At 42.8% G+C, this 27892-nt stretch overlaps 1 protein-coding gene and 1 long non-coding RNA gene across 4 annotated transcripts in view; one reads left to right on the top strand and one right to left on the bottom strand.

Moving 5' to 3' along the window:
* Positions 1-27420, top strand: LOC117201350 (uncharacterized). Its single transcript, XR_004483361.2, has 5 exons — positions 1-1649; positions 20169-20366; positions 21358-21528; positions 25437-25565; positions 27309-27420. It is a non-coding gene; the product is annotated as an uncharacterized LOC117201350 (long non-coding RNA).
* Positions 26204-27892, bottom strand: part of BMPER (BMP binding endothelial regulator) — a 262469-nt gene continuing 260780 nt past the window's right edge. For all 3 annotated transcript variants that reach the window (XM_049714462.1, XM_004269912.3, XM_033428300.2), the window contains one exon: positions 26204-27581. In XM_049714462.1, coding sequence (XP_049570419.1) covers positions 27400-27581 — 182 coding nt within the window. In that variant the 3' untranslated portion in view covers positions 26204-27399. The remainder of the gene's footprint in view (positions 27582-27892) is intronic.

The following is a 27892-nucleotide window of genomic DNA, read 5'->3' on the forward strand; positions in this document are numbered from 1 at the left end:
ATGGTACACAGGGTAAAGGCCTGTAGATTACGGTGCTGGAGACACCACCTGTACGTATAACACACTCTCTGCCACACTCACGTAAATTACACAGACCTTCAAGATGACCTGTTGTTCCACCATATTGAACAATGCCACAAGGACTCTTCTAGTCATTGCTGAAAGGTCCCCAGGATCAGGTTGAACAAGAATGATTCATGCAGGGAAAAGAGAACAAAATCACAGGATGACTTACATTGTATATTATATATAAGAGGAAATCATAGACTTTACCAGCACTGGTCTAGAAATTTTCCTCCCAACTGCTTGCCCACTTCAGGCCCACAGGGGAAGCCTGCATTTCTTAGGATCCCACCACCCCAGGTACCTTACTCTGCTCTGCTTCAGCTCTGCCCAAGCAAACACTTCCCACTGTTCATTTATCTGCTTCCAAAAAAGGCAGCAGGAAGCAGGTATCCCAGCCCCCCACCCATCTCCAATCTCAGCTGCTGCCTTGGCCCAGTCTCTTTGCCAATGAAACTCAAAGGGAGACAGGGCCACACAGGCAGGAAGAAGGGGGCTGCTCACAGAAACTTCTGGGCAGTTGTAAAAGCATACAGGTGGGGAGGAAGCCAGAAAAGGAGGAAAAGCAGAAGAAAGGAACAGACCGAAATAGTCCACAGAGCAAAAGGCCCCACGTTTACAGAACTCTTTACAATTTGCTATGTGCTTTCTTATATTTGTTCCCTTTAGTCTTCAGGGAGACCCTTAAGGTAGGCATTTTTTAGAACATTTTCAGGAAAGGAAACTGAGCCTGACTCATTTGTCTGAAATCACACAGCCTGCAAGTCATGAAACCAGGGGCTCCAAATCATTCCCTCACTCCCACTACACCCATGCCAAAGTAGGCATGAGTCCATGGGGCCATGCTGAGGAGCCAGCTATGAATATTCAGCTGTGAAACACATAGGGAAGACATACACACGAAGGCTCAGTCTTCCTCATTGAGCATGGATGTCATTTAGGCCGTGCCCTGTGGACACTGGGCATCTTTTCTTCATTTGTAGCCCCTCATATTTGAGTTTCAGACAATGCATTTCAATAAACGGACCAAGGATATAAGTAGCATCTGGGATCAGCCCTAGAGTAGGGAATCTGGCCAGGGCAGAATGGAAAATGTTTTCCAACATAGTTTATTTAAGTATTTCCAAGTTAAGTTGACCAACCTTGAAATGTCTCGGGAAGACAACCAAAAAACCAAATGGCCTGAAAGAAAAAAGCAACTAAGGTACATGAGCTATTTATTTCCCTTTATTTGCATTTCTGGTCTATATCCAAATAGGAAAAGATTTTTATACAGACTTGCCTTGCCTTGTCTCCATCACAGAAGTGCCGTATGAATATAAAATAAGATTAACCAATGCAGCATTTACTCTGTGTGATGCACTAATCTAAATGTTTTACTTTTAATCCTATAACAACTCTACAAGTAAGAATCCTACAATTATTTCCATTTGTGAGAAAAAGAAAGAGGAAGTGGAGGAGGAGGCGGAGAGCATTTATTGAGCACCTACAATGGACTGTCCACAGAGGGAAGCATCTGATACACTCTGAGTTACCAACTGAATCCTCCCATAATGCCTTTGGGCACTGCTATCTACATTGTACATGTGAGTAAACTGAGTCAGAGAGGTAAGTAACTTGCCAGTTATATGTAGTGGAAGCAGGATTCCAATCCAGGTGTTTCTAGCACATTCTGCTGCTGCTGCAAGAGATCTTTGTGATTAGAGATCTCCCATAAAACAACTCTGTGGTGTAGAACTGAAGGACACAATCATGTTTCGATGTATGAACAGCATGACTCCCTTCACTGTCTTTTCATTAATCTGGCTCACTACTCTGTGAGCTTGGCACGAGCTATTCACCTAATACAACAATATGGCAATCCCATACCATACACACTTGATATTCATTTTATAAAAATGGAGACTGAGGCTCAGATAGTTAATTTGACAGAGATATAAAGCATCAAATCCTAGTAAAAATGCTACATAGGCTACTTCAAATTGCCTACCAAGTAAAAATGAATGACAACTGCAAAAGAGAAAATCAGAGCCCACCTAAAGAGCTCTAGACATCTCAACTTTACTTCCCCTCCCACCCCACCCCCCCAAAAAAGAAAGAGGGAAGGTAGGAAGGAAGGAAAGGAGGGAGGGAGGAAGGAAGGGAGGGAGATCGTTTAGCAATTATTGACTCAGGACTAGGACAAAACAGTTTGGGCAAGCAATTCAAATCATATTTCAAATATCGGGGGGTCAACCAAACTCTCAAGATGCTCTGCCACGCTTATAAATCCTCGTTCAATACAAAAACCATGTGGAATAGGCTCCAAATGTGTCCTCTCATTAGCTTAAATGTTTTGTTTTAATCTTTTTAAGAGCCAGTGCCTATGCAAGAAGTCTTTTGAGGGCACTCCAAGGATCCTCACCCCCAACACAAAAAAAGAAAGATATCTTTCCAAAGTTAATTTTCTTGAAAGCAGGAAATCATATTTGTCAAATGCCATCACCCAGAGGTCCAAATGTGACTTTGCTCTTGCCAATTGTACATAGTTTTTGAATGGGGTTATAAAACAGGACATTTCCAAACTGAAAAGAAAATGGAAGGAAAGGAAGAGAGGGAGGAAGGGAAGAAATAAATGGGTCAAACGGCACTTATTCTCCTTACTGTGGGCCTTTCTGAATATCCAAGGGAAAGATTGACATCTGTCCTTCTCTGTACCAGGGCTTGGGCAAGGATAGAGAACTTGGGGAAGCAAGAACCCAGTAAATTTTGCCTAATTCTGTTCCCTTCAGCTCCAAGGAAGGACCATGTCTCAAGAGCACTCCTGTTACTCCTGCCTCCTCTCCCTTCCTGTCTTTTTTCTCTTTTTCCATCCTAGCTCAAATGTATTTGTTGAGCTCTTTGTGCCAGAAACCAATAGATGCTTTCATATACCTCATCATAGTCTTTCATTCCTTTATTCATCAAATATTTTCAACTCCTGATTTGTACTGTCCACTATGCTGCAAACTGGGGATACTGTGATGAACAGGATGGCCTTGTGACAGAGTTGGGGTTTGAACCAGGATGTCTTCCATTTATTCTGCTTTCACTTCCAAGCGCACATGGTCAGGGGCCAAGGGGCAGCTGCTGTTCTCTTTCTTCAGGAATCAAACAAGATATAAACCCTCCTTTCAGGTTCAGACTGGGCATTTTGCCTTCATATTCCCCCTTATGAATCCATTTACTCGGACATTTATTCATACATCCATTTATTCACTCAGCCTACCTTAATTAAAATATATGAAGTCCCAAAGAGCAGTATAATGTAGTGTATAATATGTAAGCTCCAGGGCCAGCCTGACTAGACTTCTCTCCTTACTAGCCTCGCAAACTCTCTTAAGGCTCCATTTCCTCCATTGGAAAGTGGGGCTTATAACAGGACCTGCCTCACAGACTTGTTAGGAGAATTTAATACCATGATCGCACACAGAGCACCTAACACACTCAATAAAATGGTCATTATTGCTGCTGTTACCGTTCTGCGCCATGCACATAATCAGCAAATTCAGACAAAATTTACAAAGGGACCTTGAGGAGACAAACCTGTTCAGGATTCTGACACAGGTTTGAGGAGCTCACATGTAAACAGATCCCAGGTATTATCCTTATGTAAACAGTCCCATGATGACTCAGAGGTGGTCTGGCTTCAGGCAGGAAGACGGGTTGTGGTCTGGGACGCTCCTGTCAGCCATGTGTCTCCGGGCTGTTGGTGAGTTTCTTCCTTACCTTGTTGGGTTCTCACAGAAACTTGCCATTGTTTTTGACGGTGAATTTTCTTTTCTTTTCCGGGAAAGGCTGTGCTTCTTATATTTTCTCTTTAGATACTCAACATCCCTTGCCCTCACTTTTCTCTTTACTGCTCTTACAACTTTGTGTATTTTTCTTTGGTTTATAATCTTTACTTTTATAGTCCTCAAAATTCCTTAAGGGCTTCTTAAGGCTTTTTATGGTTCTTCTGTCTTCTCAGGATGCAATGAAAGGCATATTTCACTCAGGTGGATCCAACATTGTAGTTGGAAAAGAAACAATCCCTTCTGATATTGTTTAACCAAAAGAAAAAAAAGAACAGTAAAATTTTTGGATTATAAAGATAATACATGTTCATTGTAGAAAAATTGGAAAATATAGGGCAAGTAAAATAGATATAAAAAAATAGCCAAATTCTTCCCCCTGAGATTACTGCTTTTAATTAAAAAGTTAATATTTCGATATATTTCCTGCAGGCTCTTACATACATTTTAACATAATTGTGATTTTACAGTACATGAAATTTAGTAGCTTGCTTTCTTGCTTAATTTTATAATGCAAACATTTTTTCCAAATCCATAAAAATTATTAGAAGAGTGCTTGCCAAAGCATGCCAAGGACCATTGGTGTCTAAAAATATCCCACAAAAAATATGGGGACCATGGTTAAGCACATTTTGGAGACAATATATGGTACATGGCCCCATCTTGGAGATGCATATTGGATCAGCTAAATATTTTAAGAGCTGTGCAGTAAAGAAATCTGTTTCATTTTATTTACCCAGCATTGCCCAAAGACATTTGAACATGCATCTTATTTTTGAGGGAAAAACTATTAAAGTCCCACAAAGCTAGTATTTGGGGTGGGGGCAATGGTTTAAATTGGTCAGGTGAGGATCTTGGGGATTTCTAATCAGGTGCTTCCTAACTTCTCACTTGAAATCAGTTGGTGTTACAGATCTAGGCCCCAAAGCTCTAAAAACAAGAAATTTTCACTACACTCTGCAGAAAAATCTAGTTGAAGTTAAAAGAAGAATTGCAAGGGTATATGGTTTTTCAGATTAAATTCAAATTCCTAAAGAGATAAAAATAAACTAACTCATTAACCCATTTCAGTTTGTATTTGACAGTCAGACACTGCCAGGCCTCACATTTTATCCTCACCACAATCCTGTTCAGTTCATATTGCTGTGTCCATTTCACAGGTAGGGAAACTGAAGTTGAGAGAATGTGAGAGACTGATTCAAGGGCACAGGACTTCTGTCTGAGACCACACTCTCCACAGCAATTACATTTGGTTGTAGTCAGTCTCTTCTCCTAGCAGCCAGCAGTGGGCATAATAGCTTTCAATGTGGAATTAAAACCAGTGGTCTGGAGCTAAAGGTTTCAATCTAAGACCATTAGCCATCTTCTCAGTCATTTAATTAGGCCCCAGCACAGGATTCATCTTCTTCATTTTTATCATCTAGCAATATCTTCCTCTGAATGCATCTTATGTTCATGCATATTTGGATCATAAGCTAAATCTCTCTGCCTCATACATTAAAATCACTTAATGTATCGAATTTCAGCCCTTTTATATGGTACATTAAAAGATGTTAGGAATGCCAAGTTGGGAATCCATTTTAAGATAGAATACTGAGTAGCAGATCACAGACCATCTTCCCTCTAAAGGAAAGGAAGTAGAAACAGAGTTGGCATGCTTCATGGGTTTCATTAGGAGAAAGATAAAGAAATGAAAACTAGAACTCATTGAAGTATTCCATGTCAGATGCTTTATATGTTATCTTATTTAATCATTAAAGCCATCTTTGAGACAGTTACCATTATAACCATTGTACAGATAGGGAAACTGAGAGTCACCAAAGAAACTACTTTTCCAGGTCCATGAATTTAGAAAGAGTCAATCCAAGAGTTGCACCAAGATCTTCCTGAGTTTAAAGCCATATGGTGACTGTCACATCCATCTACCACTTCCAAGAGAAATGACCCCAGATACAGCCACTGGCCATGGGACATTTGCTCTATATGGGCTGCTAAAGGCAAGGTCAGGATAAGAATGTAACTGTTGCCTATAATAGTCCTTGTTTATTCCTGTTATTCTGGCATAGTTATTAATAACATCCCTTTAATTCTCAAAATTGCCCCCACTTAAAATAATAAATTATAAGGTGCTACCATGTTGAATAAATGGGTCCACCTCTCAAGAGTAAGACTCTAAGGGAGAGTGCGTGAATTTGTTTTCAGGGACAGCAAAGCAAAGGAAAAGCTGGAGAAGCAACATTTTCATCGTATCCCCAACTGCAGGGAATAGGGAGCAACTGATATTGGAAAGAGGGAGTCATGCTGATGCCTGGAGAGAGTTGGAGACTGACTTGGGCCTGAGAAGGAACCCTAGGCTGAGCTGGAAACAGCACAGAGCCCCAGCTCCCAACCCTGGAACAACTGGAGCAATGGGCAGAGAGGTCAGGCGGGGATTCTGTTACAAGGTCTGGGACAAAGCTGTGGGCTGGGTCAGAGGCACCAAGCAAACGTCGGGGGAGGTCCGGTGTCAGAGGAGAATCAGCAGATCTGAGGCCCGGGATTCTTACAGTCCCTGAGTGCAACATGGGTCTAGCCTGCAGGGCCCAAGCGAAGCCACCAGACTGGAAACAGAAGTGCTAGGAGCATGAAAAGGCATGGGAAGAAATGCAGTCAAATCTTAAAAGTTCCAAACATCAGTCCAGAGAACCCATGCAGTAATGGGATTGTGGTGGAAAAGTCAGAAGGAACTGATTCCTAAGCTGTTAGCTACGTAATTGAGACTTGGATTTTGAGAAAAACTAGAACTGAAGATTTTATGTTATTTATTTTTGCTTGCTTCTGTAGTTATTTGTTTGATGCATTAAGAAGAAAACATCTTTTAGCTATTTCACATATTACATTTCTATTTTGTTTACCTAATTCCCCACCCTTTAGCACCTATTAATGTATCCAAAATACAAGGTAACTCTTGAAAATAATGGAGCTGCAAATCATCACCTCCCTTGTCTTCTGTGTGTTGGGGAAAAGTGTCCACATGGCAGGACCTGCGGTTATTAGAGCTGCTCTTATGGCTGTGGGTTGGCCAGGTTATGACAGTTTACTGTAGGAGATACAGCTCAGGTTGTCCTCTCTGCCTCCCAGGATAGTTACAACTTATCTGGACCAATAACTTCTAGAATACAACCTCCCAGAGACAAATGAATAGTAACAGGAGATGTATTCATCAATTCTGAAAAGAGACAAATTCCAGCCTTAATAAAGTAGTGCTCCAGCATTTCCCTCACCCCCAATAAAGTATACTTGCACCTTTTTAATGTATCTGAGACAAACTGCAAGCTCCCTGGCAGAGAGTACATCCTATCAAGGTCAATGTCATGTACAATGACATTAAGTACCTGTTAATTTTGAGCATGCATAGGTGTGTTGGTTAGACGGAGGGGAGATACAATTCAGAGCTTAAGGTAAGGAAGATTAAAAGATGTCATCATAAGAACCAACTCCAATGGACTGGTAATAGCAGTCAGATGCATGGTGTTCAGAAGGATTCTGAGGCTTACCAGGAGAGACATGCTCCATTAGCCATATCCACCATTAGTAGTAGAGTAGTGCCATGGCGTAAGTGTCATAGGATGTTACTTTAACCAATTCATGAGTCTTCTACTATTCATAGATGTCTGGACTGGTAAGACTAGCCCAGCGATGACCTGTTCATGTGAGAGAAAGAGGAAGTTTGGGAGAAAGACACATCCTGGATGCTTTAAAAAAATAATAGTCCTTCCAAAAGACTCCCTACATGGCAGGAGAACAAGCTGAGCGATGTCCTAGTGGAGAACAATGCCAAGTTGGTGGAGAACGCCATGTGCAAATCTCAGTGAGGGGCTGATCCCCAGGACAGAGAAGAGGGAAGATGGGTATGGCCCAAAGCCATGTCACTCAGACTGGCCTCCAGCCTGGTTCCCACTGGGCTGCATGAGTCCTCAGAAGAGAAAACTATAATGGAAAGAATAACTAAAGAAGCATGTAGACGTGAGGGAACACAGGTAGAGCTGCTTTATGATTTCAAGACAGTATGACACTCCTGGAGACAAAGAGGTTCTTCCCATTCTCTCTGTATGGAGCCTGTTGGAATGGAAAAGATAATCCACTGCCTCTCCCAGAACAGAGAGGAGGGAAGCATTCACAGCAGCAGGAATGCCTTGTACTCAGCCCTGTCAAGGTATTTGCAGATGGTCACCATGGCAAGGCTGGAGGGCCACCAGAAGGAAGCTCACAGTGAGTGAGACACCCTAGGAAGTTTCTCCTCTGAGCCAGGGAAGTGGGGCTGGCCTGCCAGGATCTTCCAGCAGGAACAAGTCGCAGCATTGGCATCTGTGACTCCCATTGGTGATTTTGTTGTGACCCTGAGCCAATGACCCAGAGATCCTTGCTTCCCAGCAACTCCGTCACCGTAGCCCTGGAGGAGCATCCATGTGTCTTCTGTCCTACCTACCGCTCCGAGGCCAAAGTGGCCCTCAGCCCAGACTTTTCCATTCTCCCCACCAGCTTGCTAGAAGGGCCTCTCATGGCCTTCTATTTCTTCCTTTCCTCAAAACCCTAGCCTGAGGTGCCTGACCAAGGGGGCCAGTGTGTTAAACAAGAGGGAGGAAGGAAAATCATTTACAGAGCTGATTAGGAGCAAAGCAAATAATTCTGTGAAAATATGTAATTCATTCTTGGCAAGCCATGCCATCACTTTGGAAAAACAGAGCTGCTGTGTGATCATCCAGCAACAAGACATGCTTTGCTAGTCTCCTCTGGAAGCCTATTCGTCGGGCCATGGAAAAAAGAAAAAAGAACTAAAGAAAGGTAGAGCTGACACTCTCCTTAGCAGTCTGGGAGTAATGATGACAAGGCATCTGAGTAACTATTGTTAGCAGGACTGGCTCAGCAGGGAGAGAGCTGTTTCAAGATCGTTGGCCTGGGTAAGCTGTCAGACTCTAGCCAAGCAGCATGCACCCTACCTGAGGCCCAGGGGTCGTGCTGGCTCCAGCCTGGCCTGGGGGAGCTCTGAGCACTACCCCTGTCGGATCCATCTCTGGAGTTCTCTGTTCCCATACATGAATGTGATCTTAGCTCCAAATGGAACACTCATAATTGTGAGACCTCCTCGCCTCCCCACTCACCACTAAGGGAAAGTGAAGTTGATTTATTCACTGTTCACAGTGTGTCATTTCACTCAGAATAGAATCGTCTGATGTTTGAAATATTCACGAATGCCACTGTGGATCTGGCAGTCTGACAGGTAAAAGACATTCAGATGCCTTAAGAGAATCAGCAGATTCACAGCCAGAGACCCCCATCTCCTCATTTCCCATGGCCAGTCCTCCAGCTAACCTCTACCAGTGGAAGGGAGTTGGCACGTGACAGGAAGCACATATGACTTCCCCATCTTGTCTCCCACGTGAGCTTTGCCTTGCCACTGCTGCTATGGCTGGATGGCTTCATCTAACAAGGAATAAGTGACTGGCCCAAGGTCAGGCATCCTAAGAGTGACAGAATCGGTGGCATTGCCCCAGATACTTGCCATGTCCAACTGGCCTTGAATGGGACCACCCGCCCTCTCCAGCTCACTCTCCATCACCCAGCCTTCAGATTACTCAGACTGTTGGCCTCTGCTACTGGTCCTCCTGGATTCCTGTCCTCAGTCTGTCCCCCTGATTCTGGGAACAGACACACAGGACGCAGTGGTTGCTTTGGTTCTGACAGTTGCCAACAGAGAGGTGAGCATGAAAAGGAATAGGGAGCTACCATGTACAAACCCCACGGGCCAAACTGTTGGAGATCAACACATACTGAGTACAATATTGACATAAATCACTTTAGGGGAAAGGTGTATCCTTCATTTACCTACTCCTTTATTCTTTCACTCCACTCACAGTTTTGAGCCCCTATGGTATATGTCAAGGTCTGTGGAAGAAATGAGAATACAAAAATGAAAAGACCTGGCGCTTTTCGGACGGATTCGGGCTAGAAGGAGAGATGCGCTGCCTAGCCCTACACTAAGTTCTCTCCTCTCCTGTGTCACAGTCCGCAGAGACCAGGAGTCCCCTACCTCCTTCTCCTCCTTACTCTGGAGCTGCCGCCACCCAGTTTACTCCTAGAGGTCCTCTCTGGAGCCGGGCACTGGCACAGAACAGAGTGGCCTCAGCCAGGCCCACCCAGGACTACAAAGGCCAGCACATGGGTTTTATTGCTGATTCTATAGGAAAACATCTGGGAAAGAAAAGCATTATGAAAACAGGGACGGGGAGGGCTATTGAACTATAATTTTCTGTGTCTCGGTCTCTGATTGGTGTTTCCCATCTTCTCCTGTGATAGCACCTGGAAGTCCCACTGGATGTTTTTCTGCCATGTAGCTTTGATTTCTGAACCTTATTACCTCCCAGACCCCCACTTCCTGAAGGCTACTCATCCTTTCCTCAGTTGTAGGCAGGAAAACCCTTGTGCTCAATCCAGATTTCCAGCACCCTGGTCCAGGTCAGATTCTTATTTACAAGTAAATAAAGATCATGGAAGAGGATTGATTAGGTGAGAGCAGAAGAGAGGCTTCAACCAATCAGGCAGTAGATGGCAAGGAGAGGATGGGAGAAAGACAGAGAGAGAAAAGAAAGATAAGAGGAGAAGGCAGCCAAAAAGAAAAGTGAGAGGTGCCCGAAGAAAGCATTGTAATGTGGTGATTTTGCCTGGAGCCGATCCTGGCTGCCCCGTTGCTTCCTTTCCTATAAAATGTGTGGAGAACACTATCTGCTCTCTGATTTCCTGTGAGATTGAGCTAATGAAAATAGAGAAATGTGAGGGGAAGGAGGAGGGGAAAAGTCGTGAGGACAGAGGCCCTTTATAATGAAGCCTGGAGGATAGAATACTCGCCATAAATTCGTTTCCATCAAAACAGCTTCATGTGTGAAAGATAATGTTGTTTCCTCATTAGTGGTTTTTGTCTGTAATAATTAAGTCTCCACCTTCAATTCTAGACAAATGTCCCTAACTTAACATCATCCATTCAGTTCAGTGGAGACTGGAGAGGGGGAGAGGAGATGGAAGAGGACTTGAATCAAAAACACTTTATTTTCTGCAGAGGCTGTAATGATAATAGTAGAAGTTATTGAGGGCTACAACAGGCAGAAACACATTCTATGCAGAGCCAGCTGCCTCGAAATTCTTCTGTTCTCTTGGGGACTTTCATTTTCAAATAAAAAGGCTTAAGCCCCCACTACCAAGGGAAGTTCAGTGACCCCTTCATCCCACAACATATACACGGTCAAATCATAAGGATTTTAGAGAATTTCCCAGAGCACTATTGTTCACTCAGGGCTTGCTTGCTGTGATTTGGAGCTCTGGCTAAACTCTCAGCATCTCTTCACTGTCTCACCTCCTGCAGCTGCTGTTCTCACTCTGCTAGATGAATCCTAAGTGGAGAGTGCAGCCTTTCCTCTTTGGTTCACCTACACTTGTGCATTCCACAATTTTATGAAGGTTTGAAGAGAACACAAACTCAGCCACAAAATGTTTCTCCCCATTCACATCCCACCTGAGCCACTGGCCTCTCACCATATTTTTATAATCCCTCTTTTTAGGACTCATTTGATCACCTCAACTTCCAGGGCAAAACTCACAAATTTCTGTATGACTTTTTATGTGGAATACATTATATCTTTGTTTTCTCATTTCTCTCCCATCTAAACTAATCCAAGGCTCTGTTGTTTCACATTCAGAAGGTCCTTTAAGAAGTTTTCCTGAATTAAAAAACAAAAAAACCCAACCTTCTAAGAGACAGAAATGTCCACCTGAAAGTGCAGAAGAGCAGTCATCTTTTTCCTTTGTTGTTATCCAATTTTCCTCTCTATTATATCTTAGTTATACAATGTTTTTATGATTCTTGTGGTTATCCTAGAAATTACAACATGCATACTTAATTCTCTAATAGAAATTTTTACTTTTTAAGTTTCCCTGAAACACTGTATTTACATTCACGTCTCCTCCCATCTTTTGTGTATTGTTGTAATGCATTTTAATTCACTGTGTGTGCAAAATAGGATATTGTGATTATTATTTTATACAGTCAATATTTATTTACCTATGTATTTACCCTTCCTATTGCTTTTCCATTCTTTTCTGCATTTTCATGCTTCTTTCTAGGATCATTTTCCTCTATCTGAAGAATCCCCTTTTGTGCATGTTTCCTGGCAATAAAATATCTCAGAATTTGTTTTTCTGAAAACATATTTTCAGAAATACATTTGGCTTCATTTATAAGTAGACTTTCACTGTGCATCAGCTTCTAGGTTGGCATTGATTTTCTTTTAGCAAAATAGGAAAGTATCAATACTAAAACCCATTGGCCTCTCTAGTTGTTGGTCTTAACAGTCGTTTCTCTGAAAGTGATGTTTTTTTGGTCTTTGGTTTTTAGAAATTTGATAATGAAGTGCCTAGGTATGTTTGCTCTTTGAAAAATCCTGCTCAGAGTTTACAATGCTTCTTAGATCTGTAAGTTAACATCTTTTACGTTTTAGAAAATCTCAACCATTAACTCTTCAAACATTGTTTCTACCTCATTGTCTCTTTACTCTCCAAGTATACCAGTCACATGAATACTAGAAACTTTGGCTCTGTCCCTGTGACTCTTATGTTCTTTTCTTCATTTCTCATTCTTTTCTTTTCTTTCTGTCACCCATTTTCCTGATTCTCTCCTTGAGCCAGTTTAGATGCTCAGCATCTTTTCCTGCCAGAATCAGTCAAATGGCCACAGAAAAAAAGCAGCAACAGATGTTTCAGCTCACTTCTCTGTCTTAACCCTTTAAATCCTCGTTGTTTCAGCAGATCCTGATTGCCTTTTTTTTTTTTTAACATTTTTATTGGGGTATAATTGCTTTACAATGGTGTGTTAGTTTCTGCTTTATAACAAAGTGAATCAGTTATACATATACATATGTTCCCATATCTCTTCCCTCTTGTGTCTCCCTCCCTCCCACCCTCCCTATCCCACCCCTCCAGGCGGTCACAAAGCACCGCTGATTGCCTTTAAACCAATTATTCTTATATTTTAACCTGATTTGTTTTGTTCTTAGAAGAAAAATTGGTCTGCCCTCTAAAATTCCATCTTACGTAGAAACAAAATTCCAGTCATTTATTTTTAATATCACTTTGTTTTTCTTCCTGGTGTATCCATGTCACCTGAGTTTTTCCAAATTATTTAGCAGATCAGGAACTTCCATCTGTATATTATCCAAATAATAATATGAGAAACCTAGCTACTTATCTGAAGAAATTCTGGCTTATTTTTGAATGGAATTTTTTCACAACCAATAGAGACTAAGGAAATTTTGGCCCAAAGAAACTCTAAAGCTTTGGAATTATAATTTTCTTAAAAGCTTTAAAGAGTTAAGATCAAATTCTTAGGCAAAGGTCTAGCTGACTCTATTAGAGCCTCCCTCCTCCTTGTACATCCACAGCTCTCTGCCCTGCCCCAGCCATTTCTGTAAGTTGAAATATTTGCTAAATATGAGAAGAATCCAGCACTGATAAGGAAAAGAGGATTTGCTGTGAGGAATTTATCTTCTCTTTCAGCAGCCAACCTCAAGGATCATATCATGTTCCCTATATACCCATTTTACAGATGAAAAAAGGGAGATCCAGAGATGTCAAGTCATTTGTCCAAGATTACATAACTAGTAAATGGTGGAGCTACTAAATGGTCTATCTAATTCTGACACTTCATATCCTAGAAAACACATGGAAATCCAGATAAAGTAATGCAGTATCGTATATGGACTAGTTTCTTAGTGGCTGAGAATAGCATAGTAGACCAGAGATGCAGAAATGTCCTCAGAGATCATGCAGCCTGTGAGAGAAAGAGTAGCCTCTTTGATGCCAGCTTAGTGATTCCATTTTAGGTAGTTCCTGTACCTGGAGATTCCTGCATTCTTTCACTGGCTCTGACTTGACAGAGTAATTCCTTTAGTTAAGCACTATTAACCGATGCTCTACTCCCTGTGGTAAGCACTTTCAGATCCTTAATGATCTCTGACCCTTTTGTAATACCCTTTTCCATGGATGTGGGCCAGACCTTAGCGATTTGCTTCTAAAATTGATGGGATACTGCTTTCAAGCAAAGGCCAGTTGGGAAGCATAGATGTTTACACTCACCGGGCTGTACACAGATGCCCAACTTCCCTGCTGGGGTGGTATCAGAGAAAACTGAGTAGGGAACTAGGACCTTCCTACCCACATGGTGGCAATAAGGGGCTTCTCCCCAGTGTCAGTGGAGGCCAGGTAGGGTGTAGTAAAAGTCTAGTGGGAAGCTTCAATTTCTACTCCTGGCAGCAGTAGTAATAAAGTGCCTCTACCCTCACCCCAGAATGTCAGTGGAGGCTGAGCAGAAAACATGGACTTTCACCACCTGGCAGTAACAAGGTGGCGTCCCAGTTCCTGTGCCAGTGCAGTGTCAGAGGAAGCCAGCTGTTATGGACTGAATCATTCTCCCCCTTAATTCACATGTTGAAGCCCTGACTCCCTAGGCCAACAGCTACTTTCCCTCAATTTGTCTCTGATTCTGGTGACTCAGTGTCAGCTAGGGTGGAGATAGGGAAGTTGCAGGAAAATAGCAGCAAAAGTGACAAAAGTCCATTTTTACATAATCGGTGCTGTTTGTAGTATACTCTCAGCTATAGAAGGCTCTCTAGCATGACCAGTATCTAAATTCTAGCCCTCTCTCATGGAGCACATTGATGGATTTGGTAGGGAACCAACACCCAATCCCCCTGTAATAAAGACTCTGCACTGCACAGCTCCCTGGCTGACCTCTTACTGGTTCCCTGAACCCCTGCCCTGAAGTAATATACCCCTGCAGACCCCATGCCCTGGGTCCCACAGCTGAAAAATGGTCCACCAGAGCTTTGAGAGAAGAGCTGCTTCACTGTAAAGCATAGCCTCTTTCTTCTCTAACTAGAAGATGCAATGAGGAAGGCAGACTGTGTCTCTGATGTCCTCCCTTTAGGCTCACCTCTCCCCTCCTTCACCAACATCCATGTCCCCATGTCCCATTGGTCCAGGACTTCCTACTTGTTTTTCAAACCCCATTGTAAGGAAATGGGTTCCTCAACTGTCTTTATGTGCTATGGCGATGACTGCTACTGGCTTAATCCTCTTTACCTGCCTCCTCCCTCAGGTAATAAGCAGGATGCTTGAACTCGGTAGAATATCCTTCCTTCCCATACTATCAGGGCTTCAAGGTGGCTGGGGAAATCATGTGCATCAAATGGACTTTTCAATTCCCGGCTCTGCCATTTCCTTACTGGCTGCATATATTGGGGCAGATCAGTCCATCTCTCTGACCCTCAATTTGCTTATCTGTAAGGAGTGAGAGCGCCATCAAATGGGTGATGCACGTAGCATGGTCCGAATAATGCTAATATCCTATCGGAGGTTTCCAGATCACAATCCTAGGTTCACAGTCATTGAAGTAAAGATGTTGTTTGCCAAACAAAAAGTGATTCATTCCTGTATCTAGAATTTTCAGTTTACATTGATAGGGACTTTTGGCTTCTCTGCAGTTCTCCTGGCACAGGCCTTTCAGAGAAATTTCAGTGAAGAGAAAGCCCAGGGCATGTAGGGATTGCTGGCTATCTGCTCCCTAATTGAATTGTGTTTCATCTGACTCCCTCTGAGGATTTTGTCCTTCTATGATCTATGTCTGCATTTAAATATCCTCAGACCTGTGGGAACTTGTTCTGAAAGAAGTGAGTGATAAACTCCCCCATATCTTCTACATATATATTAGCAAAGTTTTAAAAAATTCAGACACTCAGCCTGCCAAGATTTACGTCTTAGAAATGACAATAGGCTGCCTCAGACTTTAAAACATCTAATTTGTAAGTGATCTATTTTTATAAGGGGCAGGGGAGGGGATAGTGGGGGGAGGTATACAATCTCATTAAAATTCTCATGAGGATTTAATGAGGATGGATTCTCTTCATTTTACAGTTGATGAAACAGGGGTTTGGAAAGATTAAGCAACTTTTTCAAGGTCACTACATGTTAATAAGAAACCAGGAATATAAAGCTAGCTTTCTCTAAGTGCAAATTCCATGCTGTTGGTGCTGAATCCAGGTACCCCACTGACACCACCAGGAATAGGTAGGGGTGCTTTGAGTAGGAGACACAAAGCAAAACAAAAAACAAAGATTTTTCCAAATTTTAGATATAGAAAAAGGATGGACAGCTGAACAATGACAACAAAAACATCATAAGAGACCACACCCTGAGGACAGTCTCACAGGAAGAGCAAATGGGCTTCAGACGATCCCTCCCATCTCTACGCAACCCCAATTTTGTGTTCCTCCCTGTTGCATGTATGAGTTGGAATCATTTGAAAGTCCCTTTTATAAACATGGGAACATTCTAAGAGGCAGCTCTAGGCTCTACCTCAATATCTCAAGTCAGGGAAGGTGGCCTGTGGAGCCATTGCCTCTTCCCAGGGCTCGTGGTGCAGCTGTGGGCACACAACAGAGATCTAGGTCTGGGCTTTAGCTTCAGTGATCACAGAGAGAGGAATCTCAGATTTCAGGATTTTTCCAGTCTTTATTTCATTGGATTGTCACTGTAACCCTGTGCAATTGACAGAGCAAAGAGTATACTCTCATGACATTTTAATTTATTTTTCTCTTATGTTTAACCAATCTGTATTGAGTACCTCCTTCAGGCTAAGAACTTTTAAATTAACATATACTTATGTAGATTAACCCAAATTATGTACCATATAAAAGGTAAAAAAGCTGAAGCTCACTGAGGGTAGACCAGTTGCTCACATAAGTACTGAGTTATAGCACAGGGACCAGAATCCTGATTAATCAGGTTCCCAGTACATGGCTCTTCCCACTAGATCAGGGCTTGGCAAATGTTTTCTATAGTTTCAGACAGTAAGGATTTTAGTCTTTGTGGATCTGTCACAGTACTCAGTTCTGTCCTTGTGGCATGAAAGTGGTCTTAGACAATTCATAAGGAGTGAGCATGGCTGTGTTCCAATAAAACATTATTTACAAAAAATGGCAGTGGGCCAGACTTGGGCCATGGACCATATATGCCCACCCCCGTGGTAGGCCACTACCTCAGTTCATATAGCATCTGCGTACTTAGCCAGGTCCTTACATTTCTCACCAGCTACTTCCCCAACCCAACACTGAGGCACCTACTTGCCTTTCTTCTTTCCTTTCCTGAGGGTTTGGCTTCATGCAAGAATCTGAAATCTGAAATCAGTGCTCTGATGACAATCTTACCTCTGTCCTCTCTTAGGCTAAAATTGATTACAGGCATGGAGAAGCAGGTCCCAAAGAAGAAATTGCGTATTTGTGTTAAGAGAAGCCTTGTGATTGAAACTCTCCAGAAGGCTCTCACTGACATCATGGCTCCATTTGTCAGATTCTTGGAGAGCAGGAGGAAGAGGCACATGTGCTGAGATTCCCCTCGGTGATGTTGGGGATCTTAGTAAAGATACTCAGATTTGAGATGACTCTGACTAGCATCTTCTTCCTGGCTATGCTGTTATCCTGGCTCCCGCATGACACAACATGAGAAATGAAGAACACAGCAGACCAAGAGTGCAGCATCCTTCAGGATATGCACCAGGCCCTGGAACCTACTACCCTTGCACAGCCCCCTTTCCTGTATAGGCATAAAAGGAAGCATATGATTAGATTAGTTTGCTACCCGTCCCTCTGGAGGACGCTTGTTGAGTGCAATTGTGTCTACAGTGTGCCAAGGGCTGTTCTAGGTACCAGAGTTATGTCAATAAACAAAGCAAAGTTCCTGCTTTCATCAACTAACACTTAATTGAGGAAGAGGAAGATAAACATAGAGGAATAAATCTGTAAGATTTTAGACATGGAGAAAAATTAAGAACAAGCAAATGTAAAAGCCTTGAAGTGGGAACATTTCTGGCAATTTGGAAACAGCAAAGAGGCCTGTAGAGACCAGAGTGTCTGGAGCATGAGAGACGGGAAGGGAAGCGCCAGACAAGTTCAAAAAAGGAGAAAAAGGCCAAAACATACAGGCTTTTGCAGATGTTAGAAAGGACTTAGGACTTTATTCTGGCTAAGATGAGTTTTAAAAGGGGGCAGGACATGCTCTGATAAGAGTTTTTCAAGGTTTACCTTGGTTGCTGCCTGTTGTGTATGCTGTGTGCTGGGGGAGAGGGAAGGGAAGCAAGGGTGAGAGTGGGAGCTCCATCAGCAAACTATTACAATAGTCTAGGTAAGAGATATTGATAACTTGGACCAGGGTAGTAGCTGTGGGGATGGTGAGAGACGGTCAGCTTCAGAATATATTTTAAAAGTAGAGTTGACAGAAATTACTGAATGAAAGCTGGTTGTAGAAAGTCAGCATGGCCCCCTCTGCAGAGGGACGTTTGTCTGATGGGAGTCTTTCCCTCCGCAAAGATCCCCACTGAAGTTTCAAGGAAGGAGAAAAGAAGTGAGACGAGAGGCAGCTGGGGGAGGTATAGAAGATGAGCAGATATGTCCGCAGGAGAACCTCTGACATCTCTTGGCCCCCACCGCCAGCATGAGCTTGGACTAATACTGACACACTTCAGAGACAGGACAGGGCTTTTGTTTGTATTTGCATTTAATTTGCCCAAATGAAAACTGCAATTACTGAGCAGTTATACATCCCCACGTGCTTCAGGGATGCTGTCCCTGGCACATTTGCTATCCCCATTTGGAAAATTCACCCATAAAAGCATCAGATTTGCCTGCATTGTATGTGGAAATCTGCAATTTCATCCTTTGTGCAAGAGATAAAAATTCACCCTGGGGTATCAATTTTAATGAGGTTTAATTAGACAAATTTATAGTAAGCTGAGGTTTCCACTCTGCAGTTTGACAAGCAGCTTGAGCTGGTTCACCACATTTTTATGCGCGGGAATTTCTGTATCTCAAACAAAAGGTCAAATGGCACATAAAATTTTATCTGAAAGACTCCTAAAGGCATAGGGAATTTCTGTTGTCATTTGTGTGGGTGTGTGCATGTTTGTGTTATGTTTTTTAGAATGTCCTTATTGATGATAAAAGTGTGATCTTGGGTAGCTGAGTAGTCCATGCATCAGGTGGTCCAGGAGGGCAGATAAAACTGTTCTCCCGGGCTTCCCTGGTGGCGCAGTGGTTGGGAGTCCGCCTGCCGTGGCCGCTGGGCCTGCGCGTCCGGAGCCTGTGCTCCGCAGTGGGAGGGGCCGCAGCGGTGGGAGGCCCGTGTACCGCAGGAAAGAAAAAAAAAAAACAACTGTTCTCCTCTTGTGAATACCTTGATAGTAGCTCATGGTGCTCTTTCCTGCAGAGTCAGGGAAGGATGTTAAATGCCAACACAGAACACAAACACTAAAATTTACCTGGAGTTGGCTGGAGAGATAAGCCACCTTGCCTAGGGATGGTAAATAAATTTTATATTTTATCCTTGGATCAGAAAACTGATTGAACTATATTATCTTTAAGATATTCAACAAAGTTGATTTTACTGAGTTGCACTTTGATGCCATATGTCTGGGATTTCATCCAGGGCTTTTAGAACGAAAAGCCTTACAACATTCATTCATATTGCCCTAGGGAAATAGCTGAGGCCACTCTTCATGAGAAGGGGGATATGAGCCGGGACACAAGAGAAGAGAAAATTGAATAACATTTTCTTTGTTCAATGAATTTTTGAATTAGAAATTCTAGACATTTGACTGAAAAATGGAAGGAATGTTCTACAACTAAAAAAAGTTTCCAAGGGCATGTGGCAAAGAGCCAGTCCTCTCTGCTGGTCCACTAGGTACTGTCTACATCGCATCTGCACTGCTGGGGCAGTGGAATGCCCATCTGCCCTCTAAATATTTTCCCTTCTCATCTGATACGGTGCCTTAAATGCTCACATTAGAACTAGACTATCGGTTAAAGATGTTAAATGCCAGAAGGCTCAAGGTAAGAAAATGAAGATATGGTACCTAAAACTGATATTGCATAGACCTCAGAGTGGCTCAAGTATATTTTTGACAGGTTGATTCTCGAGGGGGTAGGAACCAGGGCAGCTACATTTTTTTTTAAAGTGCCAGGAAAGAACTGCAACATAAGATGGTGCCAGGAGGGTAGGCCAGTTTGGAGTGGGGGTTGGGGAGATGGTGGAGAGAAGCATGTAACAACTCCATTTAGGGAGAGGAAGTAAAAGAAAGGGAAAAAACTGAAAGGTGAAGGAAGGGAGCACATATAGATGGGGGTGGCACAAATTAATAGCTGACATAATTTGTTTTAGTTCCTGGTGAAGAACCTCAGGAAGCTCCACTATGATCTGCTCTTCTAATAGAAGAATTGTGGTTGGCCCTGCATTCCGTAAAGATCCTATGGTCTATGAGGGTAGCCTTTCTTCTTTCTACAAGAAAAGGAGCATGAACAGAAAGAGCGAGGCCAGTCCTACAGACGCACTGGACATCTGGCAGGAGCCCCTCCCCAGGTATGTACACACCCATGCCAAAGACCTGGGGTGGCCTTCCTGGAGCACCTGCTCACACCCAGGGTCTAAGCACCAAGTCAGATCAGGCTGACACAATCCCCAACATCCAGTCAGCTCATGCTGTAAGAAGGCTGGTCCATCTGGAAGTTTGTACCTACTCCCAACAGCCTAGACATCTGGAAGACAGATCCCAGCTTTGAAGGAGCTCAGTAGATGCTTTTAGACTTGGAGACCCTGTTCCCATGTGTCATAAAAGGCACATTCCTGGAGACAATGTGGATCAGGCCATGCAGTTCACAGGATGAGAATCTCAGAACTGGATTTTATTTCCTTCCATTTGTTTGAAGGCAACATTGATAAAGCCACATCTGCACAACTGCTGGCTGATGCAGCCCCTCTTAGGTTGTGCTGCAAAAAGATACACGTGGTTGTACCTGCTGTATCTTTGCTGCTTGCCTCATAGCCTCTCCCTGTCTCCTACTAGGCCTCTTCTTTCACAGTAAAAAGGATCACGTACTTATGCTTGGAGGAGCAGAAACAAACAAAATTGTATGCACTACTGACACAAAGAAAATAAATATTAAGTGAGAAAAATAATATACATATACATTATTTTGCTGTCACAAAACAGACAGCCCAAATGAAAGAGCCATATGAACAATAAATCATGGAATCAATTTCAAGGAAAACAAGTTTTGCTGTGGAAAATTGCATTCAAAATATATGAAATCAACTAAATATGAAAGTTTTAACATTCTTAGAGTGTTAGAGTTGGTTGAACTTGAATCCAATGAAATATAAAATTCCCCAAATTTGAAAAAAAATTATTTTACTCGTTTTTAAAGATTAAAAAATAAAATGTGTATATCGTATTGCTCCTTGACATTTTCCCCCCGAAGTAAAATCAAAGGAAATAAATAGCAAATTCAGAGAGAATTAATATAGAAAAAGCCTTCCCTCACTTGCTACCCTCTCCATTCCCACACAAAAGGGTGAAGCTGATGGACCCACTCTGCCTCTCAGGAACAGTTCAGACCTGGAAAACACCTCCCAGCTCTGCTCCGCATCCTCTGGCAAATTCCTCTGGCCGCCATCTTGATCTCCTTTAACCAAAGCAACCCAGCCACTCTGTGGCCCAAGCCAATGGCAAAGCAAATAAAGGGTAAGATAGTCATGCCATGAATTACAGTAGATCTCAACAGGCAAACCCAAACTGGTTTAGGGTCTAAATTCACCTGCTAGGGTGGAATAGCCTGGCATATTAACTGACCATTGTTAGGAGTCAGAAAATCACAGGTGAAGATAGCTGTGTGGATCCATGATGGAAATGCAATTGCTCAGGCTGAGCTGCTCTGACCATGAAGACAGATATGCCCCAAATGTCATCACATAAAACACAGTGGAGAATGCTCTTCAGTGCAATCAGGTGGCCTGTCCCCTATCCTCCCTGAGGTTTTAGGGGTGGATAGGAGTGGTGGATGCTGCAGAGAAACCTATCTTTTAATCCTCTTTCTTCCCACTTCAATTTCCTATCACAGCCAGTTCGCTCTGAGAACAAGTGAAGTGAGCAAGCCAGTTTTCTAAGACAGAGTCCTCCTGGTCTGACTGTCAAGAGGGCAATGGGGATTCATACTGAGTGGCGAGTTTCCTTTGAATCACCTTCTTCATGGAGGTGTGCAAGGGATCCAGCAGGAACACATCACATCACAGGCTCCCAGGGCAGCCCCCAGAGTGTGGGGAGGGTTCCAGCCAGGCTTCCGGCTGCTTTCCACTCCCCTCCATGCTTGTTTAAGCACCCAGGTCAGAAGGAGCTGTTCAGGATCTGATTCCTTAAATTACATGTAGGAACACAGTGGCAATAACAGTAGAACAAATATTATTTATACTCTCGGAGCCAAAGTGAAACTTTTTCATCACCACAAACATTTTCTAAAGCCCAAAATTTCACTGCTGAAAGAACCCCTCAGAGGAATTACTCAGTAAGCCAAGTTCCAGTTTGCAAGAAGCAGAGAAGCATTTTACGTCCGTTTTCAAGGCATAAACTTGGTTACGATATAAAGTGGCTAAAACGTGACAGAATTGTTCCAACCAGAACACTAGGTGAGCTGTGTTTCCAGAACTGTTACCTGTAGGTATGACCACAGCTGCTGACAGTAGCAGGTCCAGCTGTTTGGACCCTGAGCATCCCCAACCCCTGCTGTCAGGCTACAGCCAAGTCAACAAAAGCAGTGGTTAAGTGAATAACCAGAACTTGGACAAGTTCTGTCAAAGCAACCAATGCCTAGAGGGTCTGAAAGATGCCTCCTCACTGTATAAACAGGGCAGTCTCATTAGAAGCTTCTTCAGTCTTCCTTCCTTCTCTAGATTTTCGGAAGACACATCAAGGAAACTTGAACACACCAGGTACAGGGAGCAAAGAGAGCTTATAACAAAATGACAGAACATCCTCAAACCCTACTTCTGTGCTCCCTCCACTAGAAATCAAGGGACGTTTGATAAGACCTCAGGGTGTGTGAGTTGCAATGCCACAGCTCACAAAAGTTCTGTGAATCCGCTACATCCTAGCAGGACCCAAACCCTGTTGTTCTCTGCACCCCCAGGCTGCCTGTCTTTCTCTTCATCCACGCAGTCACTCGTGCCTTAAACTCCCAGACTACACTATCCCTGCCCACACACACACACACACACCTATTTGCATAGGTAGAGCTTGTTCAGCCTAGTAAGGCTCGTTGCAGGAGTCACGTTCTCTGGCAAGTTTCCCAGACACCTCCCCCAAACAGAAAACCCCAAACTGGGCTTCCTGAGGCTCCCACGGCCAGCTGTGTACTCCTCTGGTCTACTACCAGTCATTTATCCTGGACTGTGTCTTAATCCCAATGCTCAGGATGTTTGTTGAACTGAACAGAACACAGCTTAGGTTTTGCTTTACAACAGAAATTTCTGTAAATCTGCTCTCCTGCCTGTGTTCCTGCCGGCACCACCACCACCCATCACTTGCCTATCTGCCACACAACCTGTCACAAAGTTCTCCCCTTGTTTCCTCCTACCTCCTAGTTTGGGGGCTCATCTTCTCCTACCTGGACTATCTCAGGGGCCTCCCACCTGCTCTTTGGGCTGAAAAGCCCACCTCCACTCCACTCACTGAGACAAAGCTCTGATCACATCACTCCATTGCTTAATGCCATCCCCCAGCTGGATCTGCCCTGGAGCAGACCTTCCCATCTGGAGCCACAGCCCACAGGGATTTTGGCATCCCTTCCACTCTTGGAGCAGTTGGACTGGACCTAAGATGTCCCCAGATGTGATCTCCAGCTGCAAGCAGCCCCATTTACTCCACTACTCAAATGTTATTTCCTGAATGCACTATGACATAAAACTTTGGGAAGCCCTGCCCTAAAGATTAAACCCAGGCTCCTTAGCATGACCATGGGACGCTCCACACAGGTGCTTACCCTTCCCCTCAGGCCACGCTGCTTGTGGTGCAGCCACAGTACAGAGCCGCTGGCTGCCTCAGTGCTTTGCTCTCCCTCTACCTGGAACACCCTTCCCCCTTTCCTTAGCCAGTCGCACTCTGAATTATCCTTTAATTCAGGAGCATCCCTACATGCAGATTTCCCACATTAATGTTTTCATAGCTGGCTTGCTCAGAATTAATCTGAAGGGAAACACAGTAAAGATGGATCGCATGCACGTGTTCATCATTTGATTGATTTAATTAATCCTGTGTAACAACATAGCTCTAAAGCCCAAAAGCTCCCCTTAAAGGACTAAATGTCTGGGTTCTTAATTCAGGGTCAACATAATCACCAGCATTAGTTCCTTTCCCCTAATAATTCATCCTGGGCCACTTGAACCTTGCCATTTTTCAAAATTAAAATCCTGAGTTCTTAAAAGGGCTGTATTGATACTTCAGGCTTCAGAATAAGAGACATTTTTTTGCTTGCTCCTGAGGGTTATGTTTGCAGAAGATGGCTAATTAAAATATCTTGGTGCCTGTCCCCTAAGGCATCTCTTTCTCCCACACCAAGAGCATTCAGACTCACATCCTTGATACTTGTCAGATCCAGATGAATTTGAGTGACAAACAGTAGCAGAGTGAACAGAAACCCAGCAAGGAAAAACTCCACATGCAGCTGTTGCAACCATGAGATTGATGTGATTTGATTTATGCAAGAAAAATGTATCAACGACCTACCAGTTACTTTTCTTAATTAGGGTAATGTATTCATGGGTGTTTACAACATTATTCTCTATACCTCCTTGTGTGTCTGAAATATTTCATAGTAAGAAAGAGTTTTCCAGTCAAAATGGTTTTTTCATGTTCAACAAAAGCTGGGGAAAGAGTCAACCACTGGTCTTTCTCAATTCGAGGGGAGGTGCCCTTTTACAGGCCTAGTGGTGATGTCACCGAGTCCAAGCTTGTACTGCTCACCACATGACAGGCCAATAAATCAAGAGACGAGTTGCTGGGGCAAAGGATAGCGACTTTATTCAGAAAGTCTGCAGACCAAGAAGATGGTGGACTAGGGTCCTAAAGAACCATCTTACCCTAGTTAGAATTCAGGCTTCTTTTATACTAAAAGGGGAGGGGGTATGGTTGGTTGGTGTAAACTTCTTGGTGTCAGAATCCTTTGTTATTGCAGCTGTCACATAGGTTTACAATGTTCCTATAAACCTCCAACAAGACAAATGTTACTCTCTGTTCTGCAACATTTTATCTCTGTATGAATGGAAAAGTGTTATACCTTGAAAGGTCAGAGCCTTGAGAATGAGGTATCCTGTATATTTCAGGCTAGAGGCAACATTCTTAACTTGCAGCAAAAGCAATAGAATACAAAGGTTAAAGGAAAAGAAATGGATCCAATAAGGGGTCAGATTTGTTCTTCCCTATTACAGTCAGATACTCAGGAAACAGCGAGTTTAAAGGGGTGGCTTTTCACCTGAAGAATTGGTAATTCTCAACGTGCCACCCTTTTAACAAAAATTGCCATTGTAAATGTCAACAATTCATTTTTCCTCCTAGTGCAAAACTTTTAGTTTAGGACTTTCAAAACATTCTTATTTTCACAGGGAGAGGAAAAAGAACTTGCTTTTACTGAGCACGATTTACAGTTGGCCCTGCGTATCTGCACAGGTTCTAACAACCGCAGACTGAAAGTATTTGGAAATAAATTTCCAGAAGGTTTCAAAGAGCAAAAAGTAAGTGTAAAAGGGTTTGCACACTGCGTCTCAGGTTACTGTGCAGGTAATCTCACTAGCGGCGGGGTGTTTAGGTCTCCTGATCCTCAACCCTGCCCATATATTACAAAGCCTCTTTGTGTTTCAGAGAAACAAATTATGGCCCCAAATGCTTAAACAGTTGTGGCCAAGGTCACAAACCACACCTGGAGCCCAAGTCTCCTACATCAAAGCCCCCTTTCCAAGTGCAGCACTGAAGCACTGGCTACCTTGGGTCCCAGATACTGAGGTTGGTTATGGCCCAAGCACAACAATGACAACCACATTTCCTGGTGTCCCAGACAATCACTATTACACTGTGTGACTTATTCAATTTTCTCAAACAGCTGGAGATGCCCCAGTAAAAAATCCAAACTAATCCTTCAGCTGTCATGAATATATGTAACAGGAACACAAATGTCTTAAGAAGCAATGGCACTACGCCGACTGTCAAAACTTTGGAGGTTTGCTATTATCTACTAATAACACTCTTTATAAAAATGAGTTATTGTAGGGTATATAAAATACATCTAAAGAAAGCTGTTAAAAATGGATGAACCTGAATTTGCCATAGCTTATTTGTAAAGTATAACACAACACATCTTGAAATAGAAAATGCATTGTTTTAAACCTTAAGCCCTTTATTTACTACAATGCAGAACATTTTATTTTTAGACATCAGTGGGTTTTGTTTTGTTGACATGTTCACTTATTCAACTGAAAACAAGTCAGGAAAATCACATGGTGACTAGTAAGAGCAAGCATGTAGACCATTCTTTGTATTGATGTTAAATCAACCGATCAGTAAAGCCTTTCTTTCTAATAATTAGGACAAATTCACTGTTGCCAAATAGTGTTGGTCTAGGAATCCTCTAGAAATAAAGGCTTTCATTTCACACATGGAATAGTCACAAAATGGAGATAGCTTACTTTAACTCATTGGATTTGCTCATCCTAAATTGCTGTGAGATTCAGAGAAATGGATATTTTGTCATACGTTGTACAACAGTTTCTTCAAATACCTGCTCATCCTCAATAAAACTAACAAGTCATCCAGACACACCAACATCTCAGTGTGGGACACGGAGGTGGACATATCCATCATACACACATACAAAATTAGGAGACTCAAGGAATATGCAAAGATGGCAAGAAATCATTTGATTCTCCGGTTATGCTCTAGTGACAAATATATATTTCTTGGCAACCAGCCAATCAGTTCTGGAAATAATATCGGACCATGACCCAATAAAGTCTAACAGCCTCTACCCCTTGCTTTACATGCACCATTAGAGCCTGTCGCCAATCACTAGCCATATTTCTCAGGCATACTTTCCTTTCTTTGGAAGCATGAAATGCCCCTAGATAAATTTGCCATTCCAGAAAAACACACTTCCCATTCAACTGCAAATCCTATTCAAATCAAAAATTAATTCAGGCAGGCAGTTTAGATTTCTTAGAAAACTTCTTAAAAATGACAAACGTATGTGATGGTAAAACCATCCAATATGTCTGCATGCTGCCTTATTAAATTAAAAACACCTGGTTTATTTATACAATGTATTCAATGGCTTACAGATTAGGATCCTAGAAACAATACATGTCTTATAGCAAAAAATATACATATAATAATCCACCTATAGTTTCTATAAATGATGAAGTGTTTCTGAATATATCTATATATCTATATATGTACACATATATACTCCGTGTGTGTATTTGCAGAATCAGCACACAAATATCGCAGTCCTTCATTGGCTCTTCCACTTCAGTGTCAAGAACACCAGGTTCAAAGTCTGAAGGAGCAGAACAAAGGTCACCGCTGAGGACAAAGGACTGGCTTGATGCACCTTCCTTTGTGAAGGACCAAGTTTGCTGGACAGTGACAACCAGCAACACACGGCTTATTGCAGGGACCGATCTCATTCCAGTTGTCACAGGTCTTGGCACATCCCGGACCACAGGTATCATACACGGCACCGTGCTTACACTGGGTGGCTGAAAAAGAGGAGGTGACGTAGGTGAGATGTGGGGAAACCATTAGAGCCAGGTTAATTCACCCTCAGCCCCATGCCATTCCCGAAGGCTCACGTCACTGATGGCACTGGTCTCCCCACAGCACAGGTGCAACTCTGCATCCTAACAAAAGAATAACAAACACCCAACACTGCCCAAACACTCTAGGAACCACCTGCACCTAGAAAAACAACATCAAAGATCCACCTGCTGGGCCAGCAAACTTCAAAATAAAATAAAATGAAAAAGCTTTATTCCCAGATAGGACAAACTATACATTAGTCAAGCCTCAA

This window comes from Orcinus orca, chromosome 9, assembly GCF_937001465.1.
Source record: "Orcinus orca chromosome 9, mOrcOrc1.1, whole genome shotgun sequence".
In the NCBI taxonomy this organism is placed as follows: domain Eukaryota; kingdom Metazoa; phylum Chordata; class Mammalia; order Artiodactyla; family Delphinidae; genus Orcinus; species Orcinus orca.